The sequence below is a fragment of the Ornithorhynchus anatinus genome, chromosome 7, assembly GCF_004115215.2.
Source record: "Ornithorhynchus anatinus isolate Pmale09 chromosome 7, mOrnAna1.pri.v4, whole genome shotgun sequence".
Classification (NCBI taxonomy): Eukaryota; Metazoa; Chordata; class Mammalia; order Monotremata; family Ornithorhynchidae; genus Ornithorhynchus; species Ornithorhynchus anatinus.
In genome coordinates, this window is record NC_041734.1 from 4,216,829 (window position 1) to 4,240,439 (window position 23,611).

At 44.3% G+C, this 23,611-nt stretch overlaps 1 protein-coding gene and 1 long non-coding RNA gene across 2 annotated transcripts; one reads left to right on the plus strand and one right to left on the minus strand.

The window, feature by feature from the left end:
- Window positions 1–2,869: 2,869 nt before the first annotated feature.
- Window positions 2,870–23,384, plus strand: VCPIP1 (valosin containing protein interacting protein 1). Its single transcript, XM_029068236.1, has 3 exons — window positions 2,870–5,679; window positions 12,734–12,820; window positions 17,836–23,384. Exons 1-3 carry the CDS (start codon window positions 2,940–2,942, stop codon window positions 18,705–18,707), a joined length of 3,699 nt encoding a protein of 1,232 aa, XP_028924069.1. The 5' UTR covers window positions 2,870–2,939; the 3' UTR covers window positions 18,708–23,384.
- Window positions 16,842–21,084, minus strand: LOC120638504. The gene is made up of 2 exons (XR_005660204.1): window positions 21,002–21,084; window positions 16,842–18,609 (listed from the first exon to the last, which is right to left on the minus strand). It is a non-coding gene; the product is annotated as an uncharacterized LOC120638504 (long non-coding RNA).
- Window positions 23,385–23,611: the final 227 nt, after the last annotated feature.

Genomic DNA, 23,611 nt, shown 5'->3' on the forward strand with positions numbered 1-23,611 from the left:
TAAAAAAATGTGACCTAGGGTCTGATCATCATCTCTAAGAGTGGAGACCCAGAACTGCAGCTCTGCTAGCCTTCACTTGCAGCATGGCTTTAGACAAAGTTAATCAACTTCTTAGGTTCTGCAGCTGGAAAATATATAACATTACTGCAGGTGTCATCTGTCACAACCACCTGGAATGAATTTCCTAATGTCATTTTCAAATAAATACTAAAAATCCAGGATTGTTACGATAATGTTGAAGAACGATATCGACAAAAGACAAGAAGTGCAGGGCCGTTTTAGGGATCAGAGCTCAGCGTAAGTAGGGTAGCGTGGCTCAGTGGAAAGAGCCCGGGCTTGGGAGTCAGAGGTTATGGGTTCGAACTCGGATCCGCTACTTGTCAGCTGGGTGACTGTGGGCAAGTCACTTAACTTCTCTGTGCCTCAGTTACCTCATCTGTAAAATGGGGATTAAGACTATGAGCCTCACGTGGGACAACCTGATTACCCTGTATCTCCCCCAGCGCTTAGAACACTGCTCTGCACATAGTAGGCGCTTAATAAATACCAACATTATTATTAATCTCTCTGTTTTCGTGACTGCCCCTTTGTGAAAGAGATAACTTACATTAAGAGAGGACATAGAATGGGGGAAAGAGATCAATTTCAGTGGGCAAGAAATGACAGCCAACAGATGCTTCTGCTACGAATCCATTATTTTCTCTTTCGGCCGAACCACGGCCCACCCTTGTAACTGAGCCGACACGGAGTTTCGTGGAGAGGAGCCTTTTCGCTGTCCTACATACTGCTCAGATCACAAGCCACATGTGACTTCCACCACAGCCTCTAATAGGTCCGACAGTTTCTTTGGCAGCTTGGGGAAACTCACATGACACCCCCTAGCCCGGGGCTTGATGTTGACATTCTGGGCCAAATCATGGAAACACGTTGGAGGAGTTCTCTGAGGCCGCAGAAGGCGGCCAGAACATTCCCCAAAATAATCAGATTTAGAAGCCAAAAAAGGCGAGAGGGGGTTGGAGAGACACACCACATGCCCGACAGATATGTCTGGTCACTAATGACTCTGCTATCAACAGAGAAACTGATAGCAGAGAAGCAGCGTGGAGAAGCAGCGTGGCTCAATGGAAAGAGCACGGGCTTGGGAGTCGGAGGTTATGGGTTCAAATCCCTTCTCTGTCACTTCTCAGCTGTGTGACTTTGGGCAAGTCACTTCACTTCTCTGTGCCTCAGTTACCTCATCTGTAAAATGGGAATGAAGACTGTGAACCCTATGTGGGACAACCTGATGATTCTGTATCTCCCCCAGCGCTTAGAACAGTGCTCTGCACCTAGTAAGCGCTTAAGTACCTATCTGTTGCCGAATTGTACATTCCAAGCGCTTAGTACAGTGCTCTGCATATAGTAAGCGCTCAATAAATACTAATGAATGAACAAATACCAACATTATTATTATTATTATCAGGCTGAAGGTGTTGGGGAGGGAAGTGAAAGGTCCCAGCAGTGTATTTGAGTTAATTAGCACAGGTCCTTGGAATTAGGGAGATGACCCTCGACCCTTCCTCTAAAAGACAGACCCAGCGACACCCCCAAGCGTGTTTGTGTCCCTGACACGGACTGTAGGGAGAAGTGGCGTGGCTCAGTGGAAAGAGCCCGGGCCGGGGAGTCAGAGGTCATGGGTTCTAATCCGCCACTTGTCAGCTGTGTGACTTCGAGCCCGTCACCTCACTTCTCCGCGCCTCGGTTCCCTCATGTGGAAAATGGGGATGAAGACTGTGAGCCCCTCGAGGGATAACCTGATCACCTTGTATACCCCCCAGCGCGTAGAACAGTGCTTTGCACAAAGTAAGCGCTTAGCAAATACCAACATTATTATTATGGGGATGAAGACTGTGAGCCCCACAGGGGACAACCTGATCCCCCCAGCGCTTAGAACGGTGCTTTGCACATAGTAAGCGCTTAGCAAATTCCATGATGATGATTATTATTATGGGGATGAAGACTGTGAGGCCCCACAGGGGACAACCTGACCCGCCAGCGCTTAGAATGGTGCTTTGCACATAGTAAGCCGTTAGAAAATTCCATCATGATTATTATTATTGTGGGGATGAAGACTGTGAGTCCCACAGGGGACAACCTGATCCCCCCAGCGCTTAGAACGGTGCTTTGCACATAGTAAGCGCTTAGCAAATTCCATGATGATGATTATTATTATGGGGATGAAGACTGTGAGGCCCCACAGGGGACAACCTGATCCCCCCCAGCGTTTAGAATGGTGCTTTGCACATAGTAAGCGCTTAGCAAATTCCATCATGATTATTATTATTAGGGAGGAGGCGGGGAAAGACACTTGACCCACGTCCTCCAGAATTTCCCACCGCCTGGCCCTTTAAATGGGCCTTCCCTTTTTTTTTCTCCCTGCCTGTCCCCTCCCCGGCCCTTCCCCGCCGCGATGCATTCTAGGAAATGCTGCCTCGGACTCCTTGGAGCCCGTGAGAGAGTAGGAGGCGGGGGACTACAACTCCCGGCAGCCACCGCGGCGGCGCCGCGCTCCCTCACGGTACTTGTAGTCCCGCCGCCCCCGCCCCCCGGCTAAACCGCCGCCTTGTCCGACTCTCATTCCCAGGGGGCATAGCGGCCCCCCCCGCGCTTGCGCGGTCTCCCCGAGAGAGGGTGTGTGTGTGTGAGTGTGTGTGTGTGTGTGTGTGTCGGTGTGTGGCCGGGTCTATGTTTGGGGCGGGGTGGGGGCCGTTAGGTTCGGGGGCAACGGCCGCGGCCGGGCCGAAGGCGGCGGAGAGGCGGCCTCGGGAGCTTCCGCCTTCCCGTCCGGTCGGATGCGAGGCGGGGAGAGGAAGAGGACGGGGCCGTAGGCCGAGCCGGGGCCTTGGGTGGGGGCTATGAGCCCGTGAGGACTGTCCGAGGAGAGCGCAGAGCGGGGAGCTATGTCCCAGCCGCCTCCACCTCCACCTCCTCCTCCTCCTCCTCCTCCTCCTCCTCCTCCTCCTCCTCCGTCGTCCTCGTCGGGGGCATCGCAGAGGCCGCCGCCCGCCGCGGCCTCGCCTCCGCCCGCCGGGGCCCCCGCGAAGCGGCGGGACCGGCGCATCCTGTCCGGGACCTGCCCGGACCCCCAGTGCCAGGCGCGCCTGTTCTTCCCGGCGTCGGGCTCGGCCAGCATCGAGTGCACCGAGTGCGGCCAGCGGCACGAGCAGCGGCAGCTGATGGGGGTGGAGGAGGTGACCGACCCGGACGTGGTCCTCCACAACCTGCTGCGGAACGCGCTGCTCGGCGTGACGGGCGCCCCCAAGAAGAGCACGGAGCTGGTGAAGGTGCTGGGCCTGTCCAACTACCACTGCAAGCTGCTGTCGCCCATCCTGGCCCGCTACGGCATGGACAAGGCCACGGGCCGGGCCAAGCTGCTCCGGGACATGAACCAGGGCGAGCTGTTCGACTGCTCGCTGCTGGGCGACCGGGCCTTCCTCATCGAGCCCGAGCACGTCGACACGGTGGGCTACGGCAAGGACCGCTCCGGCAGCCTCCTCTACCTCCACGACACGCTGGAGGACATCAAGCGGGCCAACCGGAGCCAGGAGTGCCTCATCCCCGTGCACGTGGACGGAGACGGCCACTGCCTGGTGCACGCCGTGTCCCGGGCCCTGGTGGGCCGGGAGCTCTTCTGGCACGCCCTGCGGGAGAACCTCAAGCGCCACTTCCAGCAGCACCTGGCCCGCTACCAGGCCCTCTTCCACGACTTCATCGACGCCGCCGAGTGGGAGGACATCATCAACGAGTGCGACCCCCTCTTCGTGCCCCCCGAGGGCGTGCCGCTGGGCCTGAGGAACATCCACATCTTCGGCCTGGCCAACGTCCTCCACCGCCCCATCATCTTGCTGGACTCCCTCAGCGGCATGAGGAGCTCCGGCGACTACTCGGCCACCTTCCTGCCGGGCCTCGTCCCCGCCGAGAAGTGCACCGGCCGAGACGGCCACCTGAACAAGCCCATCTGCATCGCCTGGAGCAGCTCCGGCCGCAACCACTACATTCCCCTGGTGGGCATCAGGGGGGCCGCCCTGCCCAAGCTGCCCTTGAAGCTGCTGCCCAAGGCGTGGGGGGTGCCCCAGGACCTCATCAGAAAGTACATCAAGCTGGAGGAGGACGGCGGCTGCGTGATCGGAGGCGACCGGAGCCTGCAGGACAAGTACCTGCTGAGGCTCGTGGCCGCGATGGAGGAAGTCTTCATGGACAAGCACGGCATCCACCCCAGCCTGGTGGCCGACGTCCACCAGTATTTCTACCGGCGGACGGGGGTGATCGGGATCCAACCGGAAGAAGTCACCGCCGCTGCCAAGAAGGCCGTGATGGAGAACCGCCTCCACAAGTGCTTGATCTGCGGGGCCCTCTCGGAGCTGCACGTGCCCCCCGAGTGGTTGATCCCGGGGGGGAAGTTGTACAACCTGGCAAAGGGCACCCACGGCCAGCTGAGGCCTGACAAGAACTACAGCTTCCCCTTGAACAGTCTGGTGTGCTCCTACGACCCCGGGAAGGACGCCCTGGTGCCGGACTACGGCCTCAGCAACCTCACGGCCTGTAACTGGTGCCACGGCACGTCCGTGCGCAGGGTCAGGGGCGACGGCTCCGTGGTCTACCTGGACGGGGACCGGACCAACAGCAGGTCCACCGGTGGCAAATGTGGTTGTGGCTTCAAACACTACTGGGAAGGGAAAGAGTACGACAACCTGCCGGAAGCCTTTCCCATCACCCTGGAGTGGAACGGGAGAGTGGTGAGAGAAACCGTGTACTGGTTCCAGTACGAAAGCGAGGCATCCCTGAACAGCAACGTTTACGACGTGGCCATGAGGCTGGTGACCAAGCATTTCCCCGGCGAATTCGGGAGCGAGATCCTCGTCCAGAAAGTCGTACATACGATACTGCACCAGACCGCCAAAAAGAATCCCGACGACTACACGCCCGTAAACATCGACGGCGCTCACGCCCACAGAGCCGACGATGTCCCCGGGCAAGACCCGGAGTCGCAGCTGCCCACCAAGATCATTCTCACCGGCCAGAAGACAAAGACGCTGCACAAGGAGGAGTTGAACATGAGCAGAACCGAAAGAATCATTCAGCAGAACATTACAGAACAGGCTTCTCTGGTGCAGAAGCGCAAGACGGAGAAGGTGAGACAAGAGCAGAGAGGGCAGGCCGGGACCGTTTCCCCCAGCATCCTTCGTGAAGGGCCGTCTTCCGCCCCCGCCACGCCCACAAAGGCCCCGTATTCGCCGACTTCCGTTAAGGAGAAGAAGATCCGGATAACGACGGACGACGGGCGGCAGTCGATGCTCACCCTCAAGTCTTCGACCACCTACTTTGAACTTCAGGAAAGTATAGCCAGGGAATTTAATATTCCTCCCTATTTGCAATGCATCCGCCATGGCTTTCCTCCGAAAGAACTAATGCCCCCCAAAGGAGGAATGGAGAACGAACCTGTGCCCTTGCAGCACGGTGACAAAATAACCATCGAGATCCTCAAAGGTAAAGAAGAAGGGAGTCAGCCGGCCACGGCGCACTCGGCCCACGCGGGGAAACATGAAGATGTGGCTGTAACCAGTAAAATCTCTTCCAAGGAACTCCAAGAACAAACTGACAAAGAAATGTACTCTCTGTGTCTTCTAGCAACATTAATGGGTAAGGCCGCTTTAACTCACGAGTCATTTAGACCCCCTTTTTTTCGGTGGCGGGGTGAATTGCCAGGCGTTTGAAACGATCGCCAAAATATCAGGAGAAAATGGTTCCTTCCGTTTTCAGACACCTCGTGGAAATATGCTAATCTGCATCCACTGTATATTAAAGGTTATAAATAGATGTGGCCCGGTGACGCAAACTAGGGGAATGTAAAAAAAGGAGCGACTAGACAGTCATCAGATCCTTTTTGATATTTATAACGATATACAGCGTGTAATGTATTTCTGTAATGCCATTCTCCTTTAGTTCCTCATGTGGTCTCCAGTTACTTAAATCCCTTGTGCTTTCTATCTCCACTTAGTCAGCACCCCTGGCAGTTGAGTAGAAGGTATACCCGCTTCCCCTCGTTTCCCAGTATTTGTTTACATTTTGCTTTTCTTGCCTCCTGTCAGGTGACTCAGGGTTTCCTGTCTGTGTTTTCTCCCACCTTCTGCTTTCCTTCATTAGCATGTCAGCGAAAGTGAGTCGAGGTAACTGTATTGGATTGATGGGACACTGTTAGTGAAGCACCCCAGAAACTGGTTAGGTGAGGAGAAGTTAGATATGCTTGTGTGCCCGGAGGAGGATTTGAAGTATTTTCCTCCCAAGACTATGACTTGAAACCATTGTTCCTCAATGAAAAAAAAAGCTGCCACTCGAAAACTTGTAGTGATCACTTTGAATTTTAGACAATCTAAGTGTTACATAGGCTTGTTCTTTTAGATCATTTCGTACCCTCCAGGGTTTGACCTGTATTAAGTGCCTTAACCAATAAAGCAGTGTGAGGTCATGAAGAAGATTGAAGCAGAAGTAATATTGGTAGTTCTGGTCCTTTAAGAAATCTGAAATTTCAGTAAAAGAAAAATACTTAGGGAAGTTGTTTGATTTTTCTTTGTCTTAGTGACAGAAACTGTAGGTGAAGCAGCTCTTTACCTCCTGAAATCCAGATTGTGATCTTTTTGGTAGACAAATTTTGGGCCCCAGTCGTTTGTATATTGAGGGGTGGGGGAAGGAGGGACCTATTCAAATTCAGGCCTTTGGTCTGTTTTATTCTTTTACTTTCACAATGGGGCCGTTTCCTAAAGAGCTTTAAGAAAGTAAATCTTGGGGGGATTCGTAGGCCACTTTCAGTATCGCTCCAGAAATAAAGTAATGATTTTTTTTTTTAAATGGGCCTGATATTTCCTAACTTGAGTGAGCAAAACTTAGCACCCTGTATGATATAATTATCATCAACAACTACCTATTAAACATCTAACATTTGCAGAACACTTTTATGGGGCGGCAGTGGGAAATCACAGTGAAAATTAGAGACACGGTTCCCGTCTCCCAGGAGATCACAGTCCTAAAGAAAGAAGAGGAAGATGGAAGAAATCTGTTTCTCCCTGCCACCCTGATTAGAGAAAAAGACAGCAGTTAACCGTATAACCCACCACTGGTCAAAGATTCAAGAGGCCCTTTCAGCCTGGACTGGAGCTCACAGTTTAAAACCCTTGGGCCTAAACAGGCTTTTGTTTTTATTTAGTGTAATGTGTATCTGCTCTTGCATCTTATGCTGTTTAATTGTTTCATTGCTCCCATAGATGTCTGTCTCCAGGCTTCTCCCCCACTTATGTGGTTAAGATTGTAAGACCCTTGAGTGACAGGGTCTGTGTGTAGTTCCCACCTGAACACTCTTCCCCAGTTTTTAGTGCGGTGCTCTGCACACAGTACTAATACTACTATAGTATTCTAAGCAGGCAGAACTGAGGGGATAAATCCAAAACGGACCTGCATTGGTTGGCAGATGAAGAAAGGGAGGCCTTGGCTGGCCATCGGGGCTCCCTGGGCCCTAGAAGTTCTGCTGTTGGAAGGGTAAGAGATGGCGGTTCAAAATGTAGGCCTACCCTCTCCCCTTCACACTTGTAGGCCTACCCTCTCCCCTTCACACCACTACCCCCCCCCCCCCCCAAAATTCAGACTTGATTTAAAAGAAAGAGTTGCTTCACCTGTTACTCATGACACTCGGTCCTGGGGGAGGAGTCTCAGGATTTCTAGGAGCTTAGGGCGTCAGAGAGTTTCAGGTTTTCTGCACCATGTTGCAGGAGTGGGACTTTAGCTCCCACGGTCAAGGGCAAGAACGGTGTCTCATACTCTTCTGAGCATCCAGTATGGGGATCTGCCTGTGATAGATGCTCAGTAAATACCTTTCACTGAAAGATGGGAAGCCCAGTGGCAAGTCCTTTGTAAGGAACTCGGGTGAAGGGTGGGCAAGGGGGGCTCCTTGAGCTTATGGCTCTGGTTCTACCCATACTGCAGTTGGCAAAGCTTAGGCTTCTGCTGAGCTGGGCAGGAGGAGAGGCTTGGCAGTCAGGCCTTCGGAGGCTTCCAGACCTCCTGCTGGGGCAGAGTTCAGCAGGCTACATTTCTGTTAATCTGTAATGCCTAGTGGTGGAGCATGTTTTTCTCCTCTTGTTCGTCCAGTGATTCCAGATTATTCCTTGTTGTTTTAGCTTCTCATTTGCCCAGAGGTTTGAGGCTGTGTCTCTAATATTTATGTACATTCCTTGCATAGAGATGTACCTTCTGTCGTGAATATTATCTCGTTTGGCAAGTGCCGTCTCTAGTATTCTGCCCTGCCCTGGGCAGCCGAGTGACCTGTGCCCATCGCCGTAAGGTCATTACCAGTTTCTAAAATTATTTTCCGGGACCTCAGATTGGCTCTTAAGCTTAGGATTTTATGTGCGGGGACACTACCTATTGGTTCGATTTATACAGGGTCTCGTAATAAAGATTTTTAGTAGCTAGTCCAACTGCAACCAAACTCAAGCGAACTTCATATAAACAACTCTGCTAAAATAAAGTACCTAATTAGATCATTTTCCTTGGGTAGGAGAGCTAAAAGTATCAAATTGTCACCCTCATAATGAATTTGAGTACATTTATTTATCTGGCCAATGAACACTTTTTCCTTTAAAGTTAATTTTCCATGCAGTATCACAATCAGCACTCACAGAATTGTAGTGCTGCTTTCTAGTTTATGGTAAAAATGCTGTGCTGTGTTCTTGACAACCCCTTCACTTGCTACTAGGAATAATGGAAGACTGCATAGGAGAGAACAGGCTCCACGGGAGATTTAATTTATCCTGTCCTGCCTGGATTACTGCATCAGCCTCTCTGCTGACCTCCCTTCCTGCTATCTCTCCCTACTCCAGTCCATATTTCACCCTGCTGCCTGGGTCATTTTTTCTGCAAAACCATTCAGTCCAGGTTATCCCCACTCCTCAAGAAAACCTCCAGTCGTTGCCTATCCATCTCCACATCAAACAGAAACTCCTTACTTTAGGCTTTGAAGTACTCAATCACCTTGCCCCTCACTAACCCAGCCTTGCACATATTGTTCCTCTAATGTCCACACACTCACTTTACCTTGATCTCACCCCTGGCCTGCCCCTGGCCTGGAACTCTCTTCCTCTTCATATCCAATGGACATTCACTCTTCCCCACCCGCCCACCTTCAAAGCCTAGACTCTAAGCTTGTTGTGGGCAGGGAATGTGTCTACCAACTCTTATTATAGTGTACTCTCCCAAGTGCTTAGTATAGTGCTCTGCACAAGTAAGCGCTCAGTAAATACAATCGATTCAAAGCACATCTTTTCCAAGAGGCCTTTCCCGGCTAAATCCTCATCTCTTCTTCCACTCCCTTCTGCGTTGCCCTTGCATCAGGATTTGCACCCATTATTCACCCCTCCCTCAGCCCGCATAGCACGTGTACACATTCGTAATTTAATTTATGGATATTATTGCCTGTCTCCCCTTCTAGACTCTGTTTGTTGCGGCCAGGGAATGTTTCTGCTATCTCTGTTATAATTTGCTCTTTCCAAGTGCTTAGTACAGGGGTCTGCATGCAGTAAGCACTCAATAAATTCATTAATTCATATTTATTGAGCGTTTACTGTGTGCAGAGCACTGTACTGAGCACTTGGGAGAGCACAATACAACAATAAATAGACCCATTCCATGCCCACAACTAGCTTACAGTCTAGAGGCAGGGAGACATTAATATAACTAAATGATAGGTATGTACATAAGTGCTGTGGGGTTAGGAGGGGGAAAGAACAAAGGGAGCATGTCAGGGTGATGCAGAAGGGAGTGGGGGAAGAGGAAAGGAGGGGAGGCTCAGTCAGGGAAGGCCTCTTGGAGAAGATATGCCTTCAATAAGGCTTTGAAGAAGGAGAGGGTAATTTTCTGTTGGATTTGAGGAGGTTGGGTGTTCCAGGATTGATTGATTGATTGATTGAACTCTGACTTTTCAAAAGCCCTCAGGGGTTAAGAAGCTGGAGCTGCTATTTTCTCCTCAAACTTTTAACCCAGCTCTTCTCACATAAACTCCCCTCTGGGAGAGCCCAGCATCTGCAGTCATTATGGCTTCCATGAGTTATCTGCTCCTTCCCTCCACCCCCCTTCCCTCCCTTTCCTTCCACTTCCAGCCTTGGGCATCCTGTGCTACTTTGAATTCAACAGGAGGTCAAAGGCACAAACTGGCAGCTGAAGTTAGGAAGGAATAGCATTTGAAGAGTAGTTTAAGTCCATTCACTTAGACCTGTTACCTCTTTCTCCAGTGTCTGCTAAGGAGAACACAGATTGTGAGGGTCCAAAGCTAAATTGCAGTGCAGGCAGCCCTTTGGGCTTTTGACCCAATTGGTTCCTGCAGTCAGTTTGATTCAGTTGAACTGCATTAATTTGAAACTTAAGTTGGAACCCACTTCCTCCCAGGAACAATGTTTTAACTGGGCAAGGGGATCCTGGGCTAAGGTTAGAGATTGTATTTGTACCCGGGTTGACCCAGAACGGTATACTCAAAGTCACTGTAGATGAATAATGTAGCTTCATTCATATAGTAATGTAGCTATATTAATGTACTTATATTGTCAGGTTCCACCCAGAGCTAGCCAGTGTTTACCGAAGAAAAATGGATGTGGCAAACAGGATGGCCTAGTGGATAGAGGATGGGCCTGGGAGGCATAAGGGCCTGAGTTCTAATCCTGGCTCTGCCACCTGTCTGCCGTGTGACTTTGAGCAAGTCACCGTGTCTCAGTTACCTCATCTGTAAAATGGGGATTAAGACAGCTCCATATGGGGACAGGGACTACGTCCAACCTGATTAGCTTGTATCTGCCCCAGCTCTTAGAACAGTGCTTGACACATAGTAAGCACTTAACAAATACTATTATTGTGATTATTATTATCATCAATAATAATAGTAACCCTCCCTAGTAATGTTGCCAGGCGATAAGGTAACCCCTGGGTGCCCTCCCTGGTAATGTTGCCAGGCGATAAGGTAACCCCTGGGTGCCCTGGGCCTTTTACTCTATTCTCCTGCTGTCCTCTTTAAACTTTCTCCCCCTTCCCTGCTCCTACCCCCCCGCAACATGGCTTTGTAAATTACCTTATTTCCCAGAACCTCTTGGGCAAACCCAGAGCTAAAAGCATCTAACGTAGTAAAGTCAGAAGAGATATGTGGCAAACTTGAAATAGGATATAAATATAGAAATTTATATCAGTAAGCTCTCAATAAATACGATTGAATGAAATGTAATAATCAGTGGTATTTGAGTGCCAGCTTTGTGCAGAACACTGCATTAAGCATCTGGGAGACAGTTCAGTAGATTAAGAAATTTCTTAATTAAGAACCTAAGGATGACTGCTTTAGGTCTGGAAATGGATGTGTTTGGCTAGTACCAAGGGTTTAATGGATATGCTGATTCCTCTTGTATGATGCCCACTTGTGATCTTTCCAACCTTTTAATCATCAGGTTCCTATTATAACTCTTATCCATTTATATATTCAAAAATAGCACTAAAGTGCTTTCTAAGTGAAACAAGTACCACTTCATACCTGCAGCAGTCTTCCTTACTTTTAACTTATAAATTGCTACTAAGAATAATAACAGTATTAAGCACTTGCTAGATTACAGGCCCTGGAGTAGAAACAAGGTAATCAGATTGGATATAAATAACACTATTTCTGAACTTAAAATGAATTGCTGAATGTATAGTCTGATAATAGTTAAAGTTACTGAATTTTGGTGTAAAGTGTAAATGTTTTGAATATGAAGTAAGTTTAGACATACTGGATCTTCAGGGTGTGAAAAAAATGAAGATGACAGTTGGGCCTAGGAAATAGTAGGTGTGGAAAATCCCCTTTCCTTATTGTTTGCTTGTTTGAGTTGGATGATAAGCACTTATCTCTGTGCCTAAGTAATGCTAATTCATGATCCAAACCAGGGCAGATGCCTTCTAAGCAGATGAAATGAAAAGGACACTAGAAGATCCTGTGATGGAGGGTCTTTTTTTTTTCTTTTTGATGTGAGGTATCCCAGTTTTGAATGGCTGATGGTGAGGGTTAAAATACTGGCTCCTGATGAAAATTACAGATTGGTTGTCATTGCCCTTCGAAAACTTGGATTTCAATGAGGCAAGATTTCATGTGAAAGACTATTTGTGAAGAGATGTCCTTGTCTCTAACTCTTCATGGCTGCAAACCCTCTAAGATTTACAGTGACCTAAAAGTGACTCCTCTTCTGTAAGTTGAATGGGTTTAAAACTATTCTTTTGGTAAACTTTTCCTAGCCTTTGTCTCTCTACCCTTTCCTGTAGCCCTCATCTCCCTCATCCATGCAGATCCTTCTTGAGTTTCCTTTTGGGTTTTTTAGTACATTGTTAGTATTGCATTCAGAATACCATAGGAAATATCGCTGGACCGGTGTGCTCCCTGCTTTGCATGGTGCCACAGTGTCTAGCATAATGTTCTGTGTTAAACAGAGGGGCTCAGTGATCCCTTTGGATGATGGTGCTTTTGCTTATGATATTTCATGACTTACTCTGTAATGCTCTTTAGAACTTAATCCTTAAACAATGAAAAGCTCTTCTAAAACCGTTCTTTTGATTCTGTATTTAATCATTTGCAAACATGACTTCCAGATGGTAGTGGTATATTTTATTGGTTTCTAATATCTACTTTGTTTTTGTCTTACAGGAGAAGATGTGTGGTCTTATGCAAAGGGACTTCCTCACTTGTTCCAACAGGGTGGGGTGTTCTACAATATAATGAAGAAAACCATGGGTACAGTTTGTTTCTAACTTTATTCTTGGATAATATCTTCTCAATCATTATAAGATTAAGGAAGTTGGCATTTGGTTTTATGCACCCTCAAAAATGCCAAATTCTGGACTTTAGGTATGTTCAGTACCTTAAACTTTTGCTATTATAGCGAGTTTTTTCACTTAATGTATCTGGTGACCAAATATTTTTCTTAGCTGCCTCTTCACAAAATCCTTTTTGTTGTTTTTGTTCTTCCCAGCTCCTCTTAGAATTTTTAAGATGGTATTTATTAAGCTCTTATGGCGTACTAGACATTGTACTTAGCACTGGGGTAGATCAAATCAATCAATCATATTTATTAAGCACTTAATGTGAACAGAGCATTGCAGTAAGCACTTAGGAGAGTTCAGTCTAACAGAGTTGATAGACACATTCCTTGCCCACAGGATAACCAGGATGGACACAGTCCCTGTCCCACACGAGGCTCACAGTCTAAGTAGGAGGGAAAAGAAGTGAGGAAACTGAGGCACAGAGAAGCTAAGTCACTTGCCCAAGGTCACACAGCAGATAAGTACTGGGAGTAGAACCCAGTTCCTCTGATTCCTAGGCCCAAGCTCTTTTTCCACAAGATCATGTTGCTTCTAACTTTATTGTTTCAGAAAGAGTCCAATTCAAACCTAATTGATTGTGTACACTGAAGTTAGTCTTTCAGTGGCAAGGCCTCAGTAAATCTGAAATCTTGGTTGCTCAGCGAGTTTGGAAAGCTTCAAAATTATAAAGCTAAAATGTCCTCAGAGATAGCCAAAGCCTGAAAGTATGAGACTTGTTTGTTGCTTTAAAATAATAAGCTAGATCATCATTTCTCAAATGTTTTTTGTTATACCTCCCTGAGCATCTTGACTTAATAAGCTTTTCTTCGCCTCAAACCTTAGAGCCTGGGTCTCTTGAACCTCACAGTGACCTCAGGCCACTGCTTTGTTCCTGCCTTCTCGCCTCAAAATTTAAACAACTCCCATAACCTGTCTTCCACTCAGTCTTAGATTGTGTAGCCCATCTCTCTTTTCTACTGACAAAATTGTCACCTGAGCTAAAGCAAACTCTAGGTTTCTGTGGGCTTCATATAGTGGAAATGCTCATATAACTGTAGACTTGAGTTGGAGCTTTCGTGACAGATTGCTACAGTTCATGAGAATTCTAGAAATGTGAATTATGGGAATCATGAGAAGTCAGCACTCATGGTGGACTAGACAGAAGGAGAAGTTAAGGTGGGTGCTCTGCCACCTGTACAAATCCTGGAAAGCCAAGGTTCCCACCCTAACTTCTGTTACCGCTAACATATATGACTTAATGGTGCCAGTTTCCCGGTGCCAGTTTGTCACTGGGGCAAATTATGGATTCAGAGAGCTTAATTGGTTATTTTGAAGGAGGCGGAGGAATAGCTTCTAGTGAGTAACTTTTTATAGAGAAAGGAGACAAAGGAATTATTCAAATTCATGCATTCAGTGTGATTACCTTTCAGTGAGTACTCACACTTTAAAAAATTTTACAAAATCATGATATACACCTAAATAATACTAATAGTAATTGTGATGTTTAAATGCTTACTCTGTGCCGAGCACTGTACTAAGCGCTGGGTAGATTCAACAGAATCAGGTCCATTGCAGTCTCATGTTCCACAGGGGACTGACAGTCTAAGCGGGGACTTACATCCCTTATAATGCAACGGCTACATTGCTTCATTGCTCATGTAAAGGAGAATTTACAGTGTAGCACTTGCCTGTTCAGATGTTCCATGAGGAAGCATGAGTGGTTTCTTCCAAAAACACAGTATGCTGAGCCCAAGTAGCTTTGTGAAGCTGGAAGAATGTTTTCTATTTACCAAACAGCGTACTAGCCCTAATGCTTAGTGAAAACATGCCTTAAACTAGGACTGGGTGAATCTAACATGGTCTAGTGGAAAGAGTACAGTGTTGGGAGTCAGGAGACCTGGGTTCTAAGCTTGGATTTGTTCCTGCCCTGTTTTGTATCTTTGGGCAAGTCACTTAGCCTTTCTGTGCTTCCTCATCTATAAATTGGGGATAATAATACCTTCCTCTCCCTCCTTCACAGGCATATTGAGAAGATAAAATGAGATGTGTTGTGAAAGCACTTTGGAAAAAGTAAAAGCTCTGTACAAAAAACACCGTGGTATTATCTAGGTTTCATATGTTAGATCCTTTGCATGATTTGACTTCTTGTAGCACTAGGGGTGTCTTATTTTGTACTGAGTTTTGGAAAAAGTATCAGAAGTCTACGAGCTGTGTCAGGTGGTGGTGGTGGTTGGTAGCAAAGCTTCAAAATTATAAAGCTAAAATGTCCCCAGAGATAGCCAAAGCCTGAAAGTGAATGCCCAGTGGGAGAGGAGACTGAGAGACCCGATCAAAGACCAGCCAAGACAAGCAGCTGGCCCCATTGAGCCTCTCCCTGGCCAGATTCCTCCCTGAGGTTTTCCTGGGTCTGCTCTTTCTTGAGCCCTTTTGCTGCTCCTTGGGGTGGGAATAGCAAAACTGATGGTGACCAGTCAGAAGCTTCTGATGTTTGCACAGGAGTTTCTGATAAAAACAACCATGCTCTTGCTAGGTAGATTAATTGAGGATTATATACCTCTGTTCTCCCATATCTGGGCATATTTCATCGTTAACAACTGGCATGTTGTGAATGGTTGAAGGCACTCTGATATGCTAAGTGGTTAACCTAATTTGCAAAGTCTTACCCAGATCTGAAAGTTACCTAGAATAATCCACATATTCAGTTTGAGAAGGGAAAAGTCATATAATAACAAAACTGCTTTTGGGGAAAAAATACTGCAAAATTCAGGTTCTGAAATAATTCATACTGGTCTTCCCCTTATCTTTTTAGTTCAAATATATGAGAGGTTTTTCAGTGAGTGGAACTGTGAATTCTTCTAGGAACAGTTTTTGTTGGAATCCAAAGAAATGATTGTATTAGACTGGTACCTCTTCTGACTAACCTTATTTCTCCAGTCGTTCAATCAGTGGAATTAATTGAGCGCTTGCTCTATGCAAAGCACTGTACTGAGCATTTTGAAAAGTACAGTACAACAGAGTTGGTAGACATGTTCCCTGCCCACAAGAAGCTTACAGTCTAAAGGGGGAGAGAGACATTAAATTAAAGATACGTACATAAATGCTGTGGGGCTCCACTTTGATACTTATCCCACCTGCAGCCCCATAGAACATACATTACAGGTCCTTATTCTCTGCTGCTTCTCCTTCTGTAATTTGTCTCCACCCCTCCCTGCCACTAGGTTGAAAGCTCCTTGAAGGCAGGGATCATTTCTACTGACTCTATTGTACTGTACTTTCTCAAGCACTTAGTACATTGGGAGAGAAAGCATTCAGTCAATACCATTGATTGAGAGTTAAAGATATTCAACATCGGTACTCTTAGAAAAGCTGTTGGCCTTCTCTAGTATATGCGTCTGAGGGCCTGACTCAAGTTTCCGTTCCAGTTCTGATCGCTTAGTTGTGTTGACGAGTTGATCTGATTACTGGTTACCTATTAGTTGACGTGAATAGTTCAGCTTAAAAAGGAAATCATTTGCGTAGGAACAGTCAATTTCTCTATAACTCATGCTTTTATTACATGTTTTGGATAGAACACCACTGGGAATGTTCTTTCCATAGCGCATATCTGTCTGAATACAATGCAGTGGGGTGTTGGAAGAAACTGTTCTCTGCATGTGCATAACATCCATCATGGCGTGAGTATTATAGCGTAAGCTGTCTGAAACATGAGGTTCTTCACGAACACAAACCCCTGCATTATAAGAGAACTGACTGTACCACAGTATCGTGGAATTGAAAAACGAGGCCATTTTGGACAAATTCCATCACCTTATTGTAAAACTGTTATGAGAATGTAACTTGGGCATAGAAGCACTCATTCTCTTAATATTTAATGACCAAGTTCATTGATCTTGGCTGTGCAAGACAAGCTAAGCTGATTGGAGGTGGGAAAGATGACAGGTTTACTGAAGTGCTGGCGATTAGATTTCTTTACTAGGTACATCTTCTCCAGACCCTGCATTTGAGTTAAAAAGGTAATCGAGTTGCAAGGTCCCAAATGTGCTAGCTGATGGGGAAACCAAAAGCTGAGTGGAGATCGGGGTAGGGGGAGAGGGAAAAAGGGAGTTCCCAGATATTGGAAGGGCATCAAACCAGATTCCTCAAATTGAGACTCCAACCAGTTCTGAGTGCTCTGAAAGGAGCACCTGGTAGCACCCAAAATACAAGTATTCCTAAAGAATCTCTTGGAGATTGTTTTCTCATGGTGCCTTTAAAAGTGCCAAGCCTTGGATTAAATATGGCATAGCTTTGATGCTTAAAAAATGGCCCCTTTTAAAATTTGCCTTTCTAAAGATACAAATGACCCGACAGGTTTTAAACTCTTCCTGTTAGCAGAGTTGTTGGTTTCCTCTTGAGACCCGTTTATCCCCAACTGCCACTGGTATCTAAGTCAGCTGGGTCATCCTTCCAATCTCGAGTTCACCACCCTGCATAGCAAAATAATTATAACAGTTTGTCTGTGAAGTACTTGGAGAAAAGGTGACTATAAAATTTTCAAAAGAAACCATCACCCCTTCTCCCTTGGTGTGGCTCTTTAGAATTTTCCGAAGGGGATGAGAAGGGGTGCTTCTGAGCCCCCAAAATATAACCCAGTGAATAGTCGCAGAACACATTCTCACACCTCCTGATTTGGGCTTGGAGTATGTGCTCTCATGTGCTTTCCTGGCTGTCATCCACTGGCTAGGCCATTTCTTCAAAACCCATGACCTTTGGGCTAAATTCTGCAGCCAGATGTGCGCAACTGAAATGAACTTCTACGAACAAGTGCCCCCTTATAAAAGAGATTATCAATGTAATTAAGATATGCTGCTTCAGAAATAATTGAATTTTTTGTAAATGTTTTACAAAGTTTGAAAGGACTTTCAAACGTGTGGGTTTTTGTTTTTTCTCCTTTCTTTCCCTTCCTAGGTATGACTGATGGCAAGCATTGTACTTTTCCACATCTGCCGGGTAAAACCTTTGTCTACAATGCCACAGAAGACAGACTGGAATTGTGTGTGGATACCGCAGGGCACTTCCCCATCGGTCCTGATGTTGAAGATTTAGTTAAAGAGGCCTTAAGTCAGGTTCGAGCAGAGGCTACTTCAAGAAGTAGGGAAGCAAGTCCTTCACATGGTCTCTTGAAATTAGGTAGTGGTGGAGTAGTAAAAAAGAAATCTGAACAATTGCATAACATAACTGCATTTCAAGGGAAAGGGCATTCTCTAGGAACTGCATCTAGTAGCCCCCATCTTGATCAGAGAGTAAGAGAAACTCCAGTTGCAAGAAAACATAGCACAGGGACAGACTTTGGTACAAGTTCCATAAAAACCGAGCCTTCTGTATTCACGGATGCTCCTGGTAACAGTGAGCTTATCCGAATAGCTCCTGGAGTAGTAACGATGAGAGACAGCAGGCAGCTTGACCCTAACTTGATAGAGGCTCAGAGAAAAAAATTGCAGGAAATGGTTTCTTCTATTCAGGCTTCAATGGATAGGCACTTGCGGGATCAGAACACAGAGCAGCCGGCATTAACTGACTTTTCTCAAAGGAAGGTTGAAGTGAGTTCTTCTGCAAAACCTGGGAGCCTTCTGTCCGGCTTGACCGAATCCTTTTCCGTAACCGACGGCACTGAACATCCGAATCCTGAAGCGACTGGTGGTAATGTGGCAGGTGTGATGGGAACAGCATTTCCCATTCGGCCTAAATCACAAAGGGAAAATTCTGTGGAGGAGCCTGAAGAGATGGATAGTCAAGATGCTGAGATGACTACTACAACTGAGCCAATGGATCACTCTTGATTTGGTTGAAAATCATTAAGAGCAGAAAAACTTAATTGTGAATATGTAACGTTTGTTGGCTGGGCCACCTACACGATTAGTCACTTAAGAGCATCTTGTACGTAATGTTTCAAAGATTTATCTTATTCAGTGCATGATAGCAAGTGTGTGATTGGCAATAGCTTTTATTATACTGCTGCCCAGGCTGGCTCTGAATTACATGGAAATTAGTTGTTAGGTGCACTGAGAAATGAACATCTGCTGTAGATATGGATGACTGAAGGTTTTTTGGGTTTTTGTTTTTGTAATTTTCATTCCATGAAAGTCTTAATGCTTCAAAGACATGCTTAAGATTACTGAAAAGGCTAAACTGGGCAAAAATCTACATTTAACAAAGTTAACATGGCCTCAGACATAAGCTTTGTTCACACAAATTTCATATAGTGTACAAAAATCTTTACAATGAGAACAAATGAGGACCGAGGGTGCTAAAATTCATACTACAGTATAGTCAACACTTTCTACAGTGTTGACATTCCCTTAGAATTGAATACATTCAAAGAGCTACATTTGCTTCATGGAGAAAATGGAAAGAGGGAGTAGATATAGCAACCTCTTCTATTTTGTCAGTTTGTGCAAGGTTAGAGAAAAGACTACTTTGGAACGATAAAATGGGTGGGATGCAGTTGTATTGCTGTCTAAGCCAAAACATCCATTTATGTACTACATTCATGTTAGCATGTTACTACTGTCTCCTGAATCTCGAGCTGGTCAGGTGCCATATTTTTTTTTTAATCTCACAGAAAGCCTGGTGAATGTCATGATAGAAGTACAAGGGATAATGGTAGCTAAAGTTATGTGAGGTCCAGTTTTTAGAAATGTTGACTCTGAGGACCTGAGAGAATTTATCTTTACAAATTAGTTGCATTGTTCAAAAAATCTTCATCGGTGATATTTCAGCTTGTATAGTATAAGTGTCTTTGAGACCCCTTTGGAAACTCCAAGTGGTTCCTAACTTTTATTGCCCAGAGGATTGTTATATGTTGACTTTACTTGAATTTGTGATGCAAATTTGACTGCATCATTCCCTGTCTTGGCATTCACTTAGTGTACTCATTAGCTATTTAAGTACCAGCTTCCCTGAGAAACAGCTGTCATGCTTATTCCACAAAGAATGTTATCTTGATGTTTGTATTGCACTACTTTCCCTCTCACTTTGCAGCTTGTACATCACAAGGTGCATTTTAGTCTACTTTTTTCCTCTGCTCATTGAAGTAAAGCTGAATTGGAATGTATTTTAATAGTCTTGAATTTAGAGCACTTAGAGCTTGGCTGAGTTCTGTGTTCCCATAGCAAAAGTCCACAACATTTTCATTCTGAAACATGTACATTTGGAAAATATCAAACATTCAAAAATCTCTATCTGCTATGTCACAATAATTTTGGATACTACTTTGAACCTGATTTCCCAATGAGGGAGGTTTTCTTTATGTGGAAATAAATTCAACTGAAGCCACTTAGCTGCTGCTGCATTTTGGTTGAGAAGACTAAGGAATCTAGACATTTTCAAAACTAAAATTGGGTAAGATTTTGTTGGATTAATTTTATGACTTGAAAAACTTGACTGTGTCACTTACTTTTGACTTCTACGTTTTACTTTTTTTTTTCTCTAGGTCAAAGTTCTTTTGGGAAGTTTATTTACTTGAATGTGTCAGTTTTACATTAGGAGAGGGAAATAAATACAAGTAACATTTTGTATTTAGTTAATAAGTTACAGGTGGTGTGGTGGTAAATACAACTTAAAACCTAGTAAAGTATCTGAACTCCAGGAAATTGTTTAATAAGCTAGTGCACTGATTTCAGGTAAATCATAGAATCACCTTTAACATGTAAAAATTCTCTAATTTGTCTTATGATCGATAGATGACTTGCGAGTCTTATTTGGTTTAAAGAAAACAGGGCAGAGACAAAACCAATCTTATTTTATTAACTATATCTAATCTTTTAGCATGCAACAGGATGCACATTTAGTCTGCAGTAATTTTCAGAAACACATTTCCAATCCTTTTTGCTACAGAATTGCTACTCAGAAGCCAGATTCGAAAGTCAAGTGGAAATATGAGTTCTCTTATTTGAAAGAAAATACGTATGCTTAGAGAAGACTTGATTTAGAAAAGTGACCGACCACATTGCTAGAGATTATTTTAAATGGGGTCAAGAATGTGGAGGGGAGAGGCAGATTTGGTGAGGGATGAACCCTATCACGTATTTTCAAGAAAGCTCAGAGCAGTTTCTGTAGACTTTATTTATCTTACAGTTTTGATGAATGACTGTCCTTCCTCTTCTAAATGTACCAGGCTGCTGTAGAGTTGAATGTCGTTTAAGGCCAGCCATTAGTCATACTGTGGGAATCACTGTAAATCTTCCCTCACTGGACATTTTGCTAGTTACCTAGGGGAAAAAACAAAGGAAACAATATTTGAATTTAAACTCTCTAAGTTCAGAATTATAATTTCACTTTTCAATTAAGCTCTATTAGCAGTCCCCAGTCGCATTAAAAATTTGAAGGAAACCCCAGAATTCTTTTTCAGTAATCTTCCTTGTGGATAAACTCATCGTGTGTTAAGTTAGATCCAGATCAAGGTATTTTGTGAGGCTATATGTAACTAGATGGAGTCTCTTGTCAGCAACGACAGGCAGGCTTCAGACCTGAGACTTCAACAGTAGAATAACAAACAGTATCGCAATACTAGCTACAATTAAACACACGCAAACAATGCAGAGTAGTATGGTCATATTTCATTTGAACCATGATGGGAAGTAGCATAATCAAAAATAAACTTGGCTGGGTTTTTTTTGACATTCCTTGGGAAAGTGCTACAGATACAGTGGAAACAATTTTACCAACTGCTCTTCTTAGGCATGAAAATAACTTGCTTTATGTTTTTTTAAAATAATTTTCTTTGACTATGTCAACTGTTTGCTGTTGAGTTGTGAATCTGAAATGTGGCTAGGGTTCCCAGCTTTTCTGGGCAACTGTACGGTCTTATCTGAAGATCTCTGTAGTACCAGCCAGTGCTACCTGGGAGTTAGTAGGAGCTGAGCTCAATTTATAATTTTAAAATATCCTCAACTGTACATTGGCAGTAGTTCTGTACTGTGACCTAGAGCTCAGGGAATTCCTTAATTCAAGTCTCATGTGCCAGTATTGATATATTTTCCACAACTTAAAAATCACTGACACCATACTTTGCAAACTACTCAATTCAAGGTTTTTAACAGTATTATTTTACATGGTTTGCTTCTAGTACCAGCTGCTAATTTCAGTTGATTTGGAAATAACTCCACACCTATAACCTGAATTCTGAAATTGAGAAAAACTGAACTTGTATAAGACAACCTCTCTGAAAAAAGCAAGTTTTACACTTGAATTTGACAGTGAGGTGACGGAAATGATTTTTTAAGCAATCACAAGATGTGTGCTAAAATACTCAGTTTTCTTTTCAAAGTCACTTAAGAATATGAAATGTGACTCCCCCTCCCCCCATTCGATACCATTGAACAGAACTATAACCGATTTTGAACATTTCAGGAGTAATGTTTACTTGAGTTCACTTTTCATTGAACACTTTTACCATGGGTTAATTTCTATCCCTCAAACACATGGATTTTAAATGGGCTTGTCTGTTCATAATAGATACATTAAGAATGAAACAAGGTTGATAGATATACCTGGCTTGAAGGGGATGATTATATCAGTTTTGCAAAATTATACCACTCTAAAGCCGGTCACTTCCAATACCATTCAGAAGTTATTTTGAGGACCAAAGCTGAGTGTAATTTGAAAACAAATCACATTATTCAAATGTATGCTTAGCAAAGAAATAAGAGTAGCTACGTCAGCCATGTAAAATTTGCAGGGTATCCAGTCAGTTCTGTTATTCTTGACAATACTCTGACATGCTAAGTGTTTCATATTTTAAGATATTCGAATCGTGGGAATTTAAGCTTTGTTCTACAACAGCAGGAATTGTACAAAATGTGAATGACTGACTAAAAAATGCCATTATTTGTATAGTTGACATTATACTTTTTAAAAATTATGGACTCCACATGATTTTGTAAAATAATATACCATGATGATTTGCCTCCTGTAAAAGAAACAGAAAACTGAGTTGTTTTTGCTTGTGAATATCAATTACTTAGGTTTTTAAATTTTAAGATATTGCCTACAATCTTTAGAATGCAGAATTCCCTCTCTGAGCCTTTATGCCTGAGGTAGAGCAATAAAAGATTTAAAAAGTTATTAGTACTTCAGATTTATTTGACTTTCTAATGAGGATTATTGCCAAGAATTGAAGAGTGCACTTTTTGGAGGGAAATGCTATTTAAAATGTGTATAAATAAGCAGTACTAGTGTATATATTTAGAAAGCAAAACTTTTTAAACAGCAAGTGCTTTAAATGTTAGGTAAAAATCAATTAGCATAGAAGTTATACCATCGCTACAGGACTGGTTGTTATCCAGAACATTTTGATTTGTTTTATTTGTGATTGCTGTATTAATTACATTTGGGTTTTTTTAATCTGTAATGTAACAATAGTGTATTATAAACAGTATATAGTGTACTATATTACACTTCAATGTACAGTATTTGAAGTTTTTTGATTGCTCTATTAAAATTATAAGTTAAATATGCTTCTTTGTTTCCTAGCTTCCGCCAATTATTTTACATCCCACAGATTTTATTACTCAACCTTCATGTCTTAGGTTCCTTAGAAAACTATATTTATGCACTAGCCTTTGAATGATGTGAAATCTCAGAGTTTGTTTTAAATCTTAGTGGGCTAATAATATGAGACACTTCCCAGCAGTGCATATTTTGCTATTGGTTGGACAAATTTGAGAAACAAGGGAAAAAATAT

Coding starts and splice junctions, on each gene's coding strand:
- VCPIP1 (XM_029068236.1), top strand. CDS start 2,940: ATGTCCCAGCCGCCTCCACCTCCACCTCCTCCTCCTCCTCCTCCTCCT. Junction 5,680..12,733: donor TCTTCTAGCAACATTAATGG/GTAAGGCCGCTT, acceptor TTTGTCTTACAG/GAGAAGATGTGTGGTCTTAT. Junction 12,821..17,835: donor TATAATGAAGAAAACCATGG/GTACAGTTTGTT, acceptor TTCCCTTCCTAG/GTATGACTGATGGCAAGCAT.